Below are 10,426 nucleotides of genomic sequence, written 5' to 3'. Positions count from 1 at the left end.
GCTCAGCCATAGTAATTACCCACCTTAGCCTCTTGCAGGGTTCAGCTGATGAGCAGCACTCATTAAACCAAAGGGCCCCTTGGTTTAATTTTTTTAAGCAATTTTGCTTGAGTTCTGTGAATTTAGCTAACATACTGAAAACACTTTTACATTAACACAAAAGAGACTTCCTAAGAAAGCTGTATAGACAGTCCCTGAATTGATGTAGGCTCAGGAGAAAAACAAGCAATGATAGCTGCTTGTTCAAAAGGATTATAGTGCAGAGCCTGTTGTTTCTGTGAAGAGGTTTTGGCTGTGTTCAAACTGGTGATAATACTGTTCAAGGAAATTTTGCAACAAACTTGCTTGTTGTGGTTTGGTTTTTTCAATAAAACAAGGTGCAAAAAAGTCCATCTTTAACAGCACCATTCCTACTTCTCCAGAGCAGTATTTGGCCGAGTTAACCTACCTACACCGGAGTTAACCTACCTACACCGATCTGATCCTAATTAACTACCAGCTGGCAGCGCTTTCCTGTACTGTCTAGGAAACCTTTATGGGAGTTACCAGCCCTCCTCCATCCTCCGAGAAGGAAAAAAACCTATATTGCAAAAATATTTTAACTCAATAGAGTGTTCTTCTCAGACACATTATTATCACAAGATTAAACACAACTGATGGTTTCTATCCAAAGTACACAAGGCTGTGACTTTCTGGAATTTATCTCAGGCATTTATCATTCATTTTGAAATTCAGTGTATTTTATCTCATGTTATTTACCCAAGAAACACATCCAGAGCACGAGATATGTGGGAATCACCTGTTTTGTTTAACCCAGCACAGTATATTTCAGTTTGTATTGAGGTTTCATGACCTCTCCAGTTTCTCCTCTGGAATCTTTATCACAATATCTTTGAGAACATCTATTAATCCAGTTACTTTTAAAAAAAAATCCATGTTGGATTAAAAATTGGAGGGTGGGGGAAGAGTGGAGAAAAAGAAATCTGGAATCTTTCTATTGGTGTTTTAAAGCATAACAAACTACAGCAATTTATTTCACCATATCCAGTTGTAATGCTAAACCACAGATAAACATTACTAATGTAGCAAGAATGTGTTTCTTCCTTCTGATGGAGGTCCAAGATTGCCCTCTTGAGTATGCCAAACAGCATGGGGTACTTCATTTACCATGTGATTGGCACACACTTTAGTTTTGAATCAGTTTGGAGATGAAATTGTTGGCTAAAGCTCTGGAAATTCTGACTCTCGAGTTGTCAGGCAGGCTGTCTTTACTTTGAGAAAAAAGAATTCTTTTTAATAACACTATGTTACTTGGCTTTTTATCTGTTTTTACATTGTTCATTAATGTTTTGCATTTCTACATATTGTGCAGCACCCCAAGAACTTTAGTAGGGGGAACTTCATAAAAAAAAAAAAGTTTATTATTTCAGCGTGTGCTAATAAAATTGCTACACGTTTGGGGAAATATTCTAATACCATCTATTTTGATGGCACACAAAAAGGCCACCCCCTGCATGCTAATACAAAAAGATCTATCTGTTCCCTGAAAGGCAGAAATAATTTCTTAACATAGCTCATTTTCAAGGCATCTCTTACAATGAAGGGAATTCTAAGGGTTGAGGGTTTATTTTTCAATTTATCTTGTAAACAAAGGAAATTATCCCATAAACATGCTTCCATTTTTTTAGTCAACATTATTTTGCATAGCAACAAGCTCATTTGTAGTATATTTTAAGACACACAGTTTGGTTTATTATTTTCTTGATATTAATGGAAATGATCCAGAAGAGGAAAGCACATTATTTGGAGGTCTGACTCTAATGCCTTCCATATCCTAAAGCCAGTAAGTATTCTGGGACCAGAGGGCTTGGAGCATTGGTTCTGAATTCACTTCCTTAGGGACACGTAACTATAAAATCATGAGTTATTTTCAGATCCAGTCCACCTCAAACTCAAACCTTCATGCAGCCTTCCACTTTCATCTTGACCTTTTTTCCCCTTACTGCCATGAATGATGCATACATACATACACTCGCAGTTTGTGAGGGCACACACAAGCATGCAAACATTGTTTACAACATCCTTTCTTTCTTTACTTATACAACTGCTGTGTTATAACCAAACATTACAGTTATTTTGCATAGCAGTCTAATGCACAGCTTCTTTTTTATCTAGTTTCTCTAATGCCTTCATGCACATGAAAACTTTCAGAAAAGTTTCTCTCTTACCTGACCACGCGGTTTTGGCTCCCTGTTGTGGTGAACTCTCAAGGATCCAGTTCCATTATATTCTTCTGTCAACACAGTTGCTGTCAGCTGCTTGAGGTACAGCCACACCACTGATTCTGAAGTTGAAGGAGCTTTTGTATCAAGATGCGGGTCAACCAGTATCAAATAAAACAAGTACAATCATTACCTCTGTTCTCCTGTTTCTAAAAATATGTATAAGCATGCTTTTCCTTATAATGCTCATCTTCATTAAAATCTTTATAGTAATGTATGTCTTTAGAGTAACGTATGATTGTTGATTTCAATGAACTCTCAACTGTACTACTACATTCGCTTTACAGAAATATTTATTTCATCATCCATTTGAGCAACAAGTAGTTCAGATCTCGAGAAGAGGCTCTGATGATGATACGTCAGTGCTTCAAAGGCGTTTTTATAATTAACATGACTTGTTTGGCTGCAATTGTTTTTCATTCTCAGGAACAGCTTTGTCAGTGCAAGATTTTTCTGAGTGGTGTTTTGGATACCGCCTATGAAACGGGCTCTCAACATTTTGATTTTTCCTAAATGATGTCTGATAAGTGGTTAAGCCATCGTCATTGCTAGGAACCGGCTCATGAGCCCATAGGAAGAAGTTGTGTGAGTTCTGTTGCCGTCTCTCTGGTTCCACCTTCCTCCGACCCATACCCTAGAAAAAAAATTGAAAGAAAAATTCATGTAAACATATGACTTACAATCACAGTTTCACAGATGAATCTTGTAAGAGTCACTACCCCACTGGGAAGTTAACGAAGCTGTTATCACAGTGATTTCAAGAACTCACGGCTGATCTTTAGCAAGTTAAAAATAATATTGTCAGACTTGCCTGTATGAACATTTCTGGTTGCATATATAATGGCAAATCTGTTGACCTTTCACCTCTTAGTACTAATAAACCACTTATACTTTACATTTCTGTACCATACTATATACTGAAAGCTATTTAGCTATACTCAGCTAAATTAATCTTCAGAGCAACCCAAAGAAACAGGTTAATAATTTTATGTTTGGACTGCAATAAAGAAACTGAGACAGACAATGAAATCTGAGTCTTCAAAACTATCCCTTGTGTCTCCAAACACAGAGAGACAGAGCCTGATTTTCACACTCCATAGCTTGCAGGAAATGTGTTTGGAATTATGGTTGATCAGTATCTCTAAAACTATGAGAAACTGCACAAAGTACACAGAAATGGAGGTTACTCAGTGAATAATGAATACCAAAAAATCTAGGTCTAAGAGAGCACAAAGCCAGATCAGCTTTCAACATCACAGTTTACTTCCTCCTCTACTCATTATCTTGTGAACTGCACTAGTAGTTTTGCTGACTAGGAAGATGTCAACAATCTAAGAAAAGTGGAAAAACATGAAACTGTTGCACATACAGAGAAGCCTAAAACGATTTAAATTCTATTCAGAGTTGTGGCTTCTGCAACATACATTTAAACAGGTATATTATAAAGAGATGTGGATTGGAAATTAATACATTCTGGAGATAAACTGTGGGTGTCCTATGGGTTTTGGTTACACTTACGATAAAGATGAATCTGAACCAAATATGTCAGACTGTGAATTATGAGTGGCTAAGACCCCTACAAAAGTTCATCACAAGGCCAATCACTTTTAGCAGACTAATAGGACATATAACTGGGTACAAAACTATGTTAATAGATAAAAACCAGGACCACCAGAAAATGCCTGTCAGAGACCGAACTATGGTTTTTTTGTTCCCCTTGTATTCTGCCACCCTCAATGACCATGTGTGCTGCTGTATACCTGTGCCAGTCCCAGTGAAGTCCCATCCCTATACTAATAAGAAGTGTGGTTTTCTTTGCTGTTTACTTTTTTCTCTTCTCCTAATTTTTAGCATTTGTAATTTTGTCAAGGGAGAGAAAAGATGCTGTATTTAATCTCTGGCAGACTGAGAGATATGAACTTGTTTAATTTTTCTCAGTGCTGGGTACTTACAGAATCAAAATACTCTCCTACGCTCCGTAGACAGTGTCTGTTGTCATGAGAAGAAAATGGGAAATTGTTGTTTCCTGCTCTCTGAAAAAAAGAAATTATAGCAAAAAAAATACGAATTTTCACATACCTTGTTTGGAGTCTACTAGTCTTAGTTCTTATAGTCTGACAGATGCTGAAATTATAGCTGCCTATGTCCTAACACAGTCATGTTCATATGTTACATCTTCAACTGCACATAATTCTATAGGGGCAATGTGGACCCTCTGTATTTTATTTTATTTTATTTTTTACAAAAATCATCAGGAGGATTTGCATTCCCTTGACTTACTGAATAGATACGTGATTAATATAAAAGTGTGAATTTTGAAATAAGAAATGCTGCATTCTGTCTGCAAGCAGCAAAATACTAGATATATGTCAGGATTGCCTTGTTTGATTCACTAGTAAGCCTAAAGCTAATTAAAATGAACTACAAAAGAGACCTCAAAACTGAATTAATCTATGATTTATGTACTGAATGTCATGTACACTGCTTGTTGCAGGGGAAGTGGAGGAGGTATTAATTGCATAACTAATTTATAATCTCATTCTTTAACATAATGTTCATCCAGTCTCCAAAATGAAACTAGAGTTTTAGGAGAAGAAAGGACAACTGCAAAAGAACTATTTAAAAAGTAATTTAACATATTTAATTTTTTTAAAGTTTGTTTATTATATATCATTGCAATATTATGAAAACAGCTAAAAATTGAAACACTGAAAACTCTTCTGTAATATTAGATTGCCTCTGTTCTTCCTCAAGCATTATTTTCCTGCTTCCTGATAGGAACTTTTTTTTTCCCTGTAAATGTTCTAGCAATTTTTAATTTTAACTACGTGGAACACATTTTTCATCTTCCAACTATGACATTCACCACCAAACAGAAAAGCAAGTTTTAACATAACACAATTTTAAAAACGTGTTTCAAGAGTGAGTGGACTTTATGAGATAAAATCTGAATCAGTTCTAAAGATAAATATAAGCTGGGGACAGATCCAGCCAGAAGAATCACCAAATACAAAATTTGCCTGCATGGAGTCAGCTGCATGATCATATCTTAGGATATTTGGTATAAAGACAGAATCTCTACCTTTTTTAGGCACGTGCCACGTGTTCATTTCTCATACAGATTCAACCAGATTGTAGTTCAATAGATAAGTAAATTCAACGGATACATTCTCATAAATGCATTTAAAAACAAGCACCTTCTAAGTCAGTAAAAAGACTTACCAAAATATCCCACTGCAATTACACACCAATCTTAACATTTTAGAAATAGTGTTTATTACTAGTTTCTACGTGCTGTGGGGAAACTGAAAACCAAGATGGTACATATTGAATATGATCTCTTGGAAGGATTCCCCATGTTAACTAATCTTTAAAGAATAATTATAGGACTATCATGAAGTAAGAAATAAGAAGTAATGTAAGCTTAGGCAGTACTATATTTCTGAGAAAATTAATTAACCTCACAGCCAGTGAGTTCCCTCATGCAAAGAGATTAGAGACATCCAGCTTCACATGCAGTGAGCTTCCAACACTCTACGAGCACTTTTTAAAAAAGTTACATAAACAAACTTCCTCAGACTGCTTCTGTGACATCATATTTTAGCCTATAACACATCTTCGTACTCTAACCCCTGACCTCATTTTAATTCTTGATTTATGACAGATAGGAATTCCACTAATTCTTTTTAACAGTGAAGGGCCAGTGAGTACAAGCCATAAAACATCAGGTGAACAGTCATGCTGGTGTTGATAAAAGGTCCTTCTAATCTGGTTCCCCTTTTCAGGCAGTGGCTAAGGCCAGATGCTCCACAGAAAGGTATACACAGTATCAACATAATGTATACTCATGTTACAGTATAATCTTCTCCTTTTCTTTTCACTAGCCCCAAGCTTCCCTTTTAAATATTCCTTCCTAGCCCATTTCTACTCTTCATTATAGCAAAATCTGTGAAATGAACTCAATATAATTGCTATGCTTATAGAAAATTAAAATAGAAAATGTTCTGTGCACAAAGTGGGTGGGTAAAGCAAAGCTCAGAATGATGATAAAATAAGGATATAAAAACGTGCTTATGAAATTGTACCATTTTAAATACTCGTGATTTTAAAATACTGTATTTTGTTTGTTTCCAAAATTGTCCCAAATCTCCTCATTTTTAAGCAAGCCTTAAAAGTGTTCCAAATGGGAAACTTCTAAATTTTTAATGATCAAAAAAATAAGCCTTTGCCTGAATATACAGAATTTCTGACATTCAATTCAAAACAAATCATCAAACTTCAATTAAATGTTCTTATGGTGCTTTACACACAGGTTTTGGACTGAGATTGATCATAATATATTCTGGCACATAAATGTGTCTCAAACAGCTATAGTAGCTAATAAAAGGGAAAAGTAACTGATGCTGGAAATCATCAATAACTACAGCAGGACTTTGAGTATCCAAAAATATAACTGAGTAACAGCAAAACATGTTTCTTCCCTAGCACAGCTAGCAATCATTTTACTCCCTGAGGCACAAAGTCTGCCAGTCCGCTATGACTGCTTTGTTAACTACCGTAAGTGCTATTCTTACTTATAACTTAGCAAGTGATATCTTGCAAAAAGGCGCTCTGTAAATTGACTGTATTGCCACAGTAACTCACGTTCTCCCGAGCTCTGTATGCTTGCGGCAATCTGTCCTCAATAGACTGAGCTGCTCCTGAGTTCCGAAGCACTTGTTTTAGTGCTGAGCTTGTAATTGACTCAGGTTGACACTGGCGTACTCCAACATGAGCAAACTAGAAAATAATAAAAATTGGGGGGGTTAAGCAGGGTGACTCATTTTAAAAAAAAGCCAACAACAAAAAACCCAATTAAATCTGACCAGAAATGTGGGCAAAATTCTGTTTTCACATTTATTTTTTATTGTTTGGATTGCAGCAGCACCTAGTGGCCTCTGGAAAAATCCAGAGCCTCCCACACACATAACACAATGCCTACTATAAAGACCTTATGATGCAAATCAGTAAAACAGACAATAATATTATTTCTCCTGGAACTTTACAAAAATTGCTTATACAGTGACAATCCATCTAGCAAAACAACTTATACTATAACGTCTTTTTCCCCGCCCCCCATGTCGCTCCTGCTGTTGTACGACCGTAGGCTTCAAAGCACAACATTTTTGCAGAACAGCTCAGCCAAACGCTAGGCCCATGGGCCAGCAGACCAAAGAACAGCCTGTGCCAGGCATGTGTCGCAGCGCCCTGGGATGCCCAGACATCCCAGCCCAGGGCCTCCGATGGGGCCGCGGCACTTCTGAGAGTGAGAGCTAAGGCAAACATCCCCTGACATTTTCCAGAAGATAAAGAAAACCAGCTAGGGCTAAATATAAAATAAGAGACTTCCAGCACTATTGGAAAACTGGAAAAAAAAATCCTGCCAGTGTTTGCTTCGCCACACTTCCTCTGAATGCCTAGGGCTGGTTTTTTTCCTCATAAACATCAGGAAGGGGAAACCTCTTTTCTGGCTAAAGGACAAAGTCACCCTCAGCACGGCTTTTTTTTTTCGAGCGTTTAAGGCTAAAAGAGGACACGGGGGCTCACCCAGGCGCCGGCGCGCTGCTGGCCAGGTTGGTCGCACTTGCCCTTGGGCATGGCTCCGCGCCGCCGGCCCGGCCGCTCTGAGCTCGCCCCCCCAGGCACCGCGGTTGCCACGGCGGCCGCTTGTCCCGCTCACAGAGAGGGGCGGGACCCTCGCTCTGTGCCTTCAGACCCTGCCCGGCTGCGTCACTAAGTGATGCTGGCGTGCCAGTTAAGATCCGGCCGAGCAAAGGCAAGGCTGCTCTTACCCAGCGACTGCAGAAGGGGAAAAAAAAACCCAGCTGCTCGAAGCGTTGAATGCTGTCTTAAAATGGGAGAGAAATGTAGTTCCGTTTAACAATTAATTAATTCTGCACAATTACTTCAATGAAACTTTACAATCTGAATGGTAATATCTGAAGAAAGGAGGGTCATTTTTTGAGGAAAAAAAAACCAAAACAAGGACATTAGGTATATTAAGATGTAACTTCATGCTCTTTTTAGAACTGCTTTCCCCATACACGCATTGTAAATCGCAGACACAAAATATTTGTTAAAAAAAAAACCCTGACAGCACCTTAAGGATATTTTTGCCTCCGAGTTTGAGCACTGACTTGTAAATATCCAAACTATTTAACTGTCAGCACACTCTGCTAGCGAGCAGGGGCTCGGGAACACATCAGGGACTGTGTCCCTCAAGGCATTTGGGGGTGAGAGCCCTATCCGCATGGATGCCATCTGCACCGTGCCACTTGCCTGCTGGCCAGAAAAGTCCCTAGTCCCCATTGTATTACAGACATAGTCCCTAAGATGGATGTAGCAGGCTTTTTTTAATGTATAACATTTTGTAACATGGTTTTGTGGATGGGGAAGTGAAGAACCAACTGAAAGGTAAGGCTTATTTCACAGAAATAAAAACTGAGGCCCAAAGCCCTTGCTTATCGTGATATGAGCCTGTGGGTGAGCTGTAGACAAGGCAGAACCTCTCACGAAACCAAACACAAACCAAAAATTTGCCTCCCAGGCCTTGACAGATCATAAAGAACATGACACTCGTACACTAAGTGGCCTGTTTTCCAGGACACTCATATTCAAGGCTAACTTATGTGGGAATCAGACACATCAGGCTGGCAAATTGAACATGAAAAAATACGGTGCTTATATTCATTCTGTGATTCTGTGATTAGTTAAGTATGAATGATTCAGTCATAGCTACTTACGAAGTGCAATTACAAAGTTCCTGCGGGAAAACCTAGTTTCCCATCTTACTATCAGACATAGGTAATGATATTTGGGAATACTAGCTGCCATCATGGAGTTTTTCAAGGCTTTCTTCTAAATGACCTACTTTGTCTCTTTGAGTATCTGCTGAGCTTTTGATAATACAGAGAAGAGTGATTATTTAGAACTTATTATTAATGATGCCAGGCTGCAAGTTACTTTTCAGTAAAAAAAGTAGGTAAATTACTTCTATGATGATTTACAGACGGTAATGTAAACCTTCCTTATGAAAAATAAGCTGTTCCAGATAATGCAATTTTGGCTAAGGGAAAAAAAATACCAACACCTGTAAACAAGCTATAAGAGCAACTTGTTTTGAAACACTGTCATGATTGTATTGCCATCTCAGCCTTGACTGTAATGAACTGTCCCAATGTCTAAACGTGTCAGGATCAGATCAGAAGGCTGCGGAGATAACTCATGCTATTTTTAAAACTAAGCCAGTGATAGAAACTACTACAGAAGAATAAAGAGCGTGACCGGCAGAGGAAGCTACAATTTGTTGTCATTCATTTTCAGGTTCAGTAACTTGGGGCCTATCATTGCGAACTCAAACACACAGCACTTTGGCCTTTAAAAGTATTACTCCACTAAAATCCCCCTTTTTTTTTCCTGCAGGGCTGCAACAGTTTTGTATTTACTGCTGTTTTCCAGCAAGGTATGGGTAAGGCTGAAAAAGTTTAAGGATGAAACTTAAAAAAGGTCCCTTCCTAACACCAGAAAGATTCCAAAGGAACATAAGGAACAAATAATTAAATTTTCAAAACTGCTTTAAAACATTACCTAAATAATTATTTTTCTTAAATAAATTCTATGTGTTGTTCCATTGTTGTATTTATAATATTGTTACTGCTAAAAGGCATATACTTTGTGTTCATAAAAATATGCAAAATTAGAGTGGTTTAGACTTATGCAACTGCTTTTTCTGTCTCTGACATCTCATAATTTTCAAACTTTCAGGCCATTTTCAAACAACTTTGATAGAAATAATTTTGAAATTACTAGGATCACCTAAGCTCCATGAGGATCAGTGACAGAACAGAAAAGTTCCCCAGTAAAGAGAGGCAGTTGCTGGCCCAGTTGCTACATATGCATTGTCTGGGAGGATGACAACAGCCAGTCAGCATTTGTACTTCCTGACCAGTCATAAACTGCAGTCTCTTGTAGCACAGAGAATAAAGAATGTAATCTAAGAGGAAAATAATAAACATCAAAAATTCTTTGGGCGCTAGTCAAGGCACCATTTGCTTGCTTAGGCCATCGCAGCTAAGCCTTTGTCAAATTCAGTGTATGAGACCAAC

At 37.9% G+C, this 10,426-nt stretch overlaps 1 protein-coding gene across 1 annotated transcript; it reads right to left on the bottom strand.

The window, feature by feature from the left end:
• Positions 1 to 2,374: 2,374 nt before the first annotated feature.
• TEX36 (testis expressed 36) lies at positions 2,375 to 7,987 on the bottom strand. Its single transcript, XM_063339927.1, has 3 exons — positions 7,869 to 7,987; positions 6,927 to 7,061; positions 2,375 to 2,916 (listed from the first exon to the last, which is right to left on the bottom strand). The coding sequence occupies exons 1-3, from the start codon at positions 7,917 to 7,919 to the stop codon at positions 2,668 to 2,670; spliced, it is 435 nt and encodes a 144-aa protein (XP_063195997.1). The 5' UTR covers positions 7,920 to 7,987; the 3' UTR covers positions 2,375 to 2,667.
• Between the last annotated feature and the right edge of the window lie 2,439 nt (positions 7,988 to 10,426).

This window comes from Chroicocephalus ridibundus, chromosome 6 (genome assembly GCF_963924245.1).
Source record: "Chroicocephalus ridibundus chromosome 6, bChrRid1.1, whole genome shotgun sequence".
In the NCBI taxonomy this organism is placed as follows: Eukaryota; Metazoa; Chordata; class Aves; order Charadriiformes; family Laridae; genus Chroicocephalus; species Chroicocephalus ridibundus.
This window is presented reverse-complemented; position numbering and strand designations above follow the sequence as displayed.

Excerpts from the sequence above, each read along its gene's own strand:
- TEX36 (XM_063339927.1), bottom strand. The coding sequence starts at position 7,919 with ATGCCCAAGGGCAAGTGCGACCAACCTGGCCAGCAGCGCGCCGGCGCC. Across the intron at positions 7,062-7,868 it reads AGCAGCGCGCCGGCGCCTGG|TTTGCTCATGTTGGAGTACG; the intron begins GTGAGCCCCCGT and ends ATTATTTTCTAG. Across the intron at positions 2,917-6,926 it reads CATACAGAGCTCGGGAGAAC|GGTATGGGTCGGAGGAAGGT; the intron begins GTGAGTTACTGT and ends TTTTTTTTCTAG.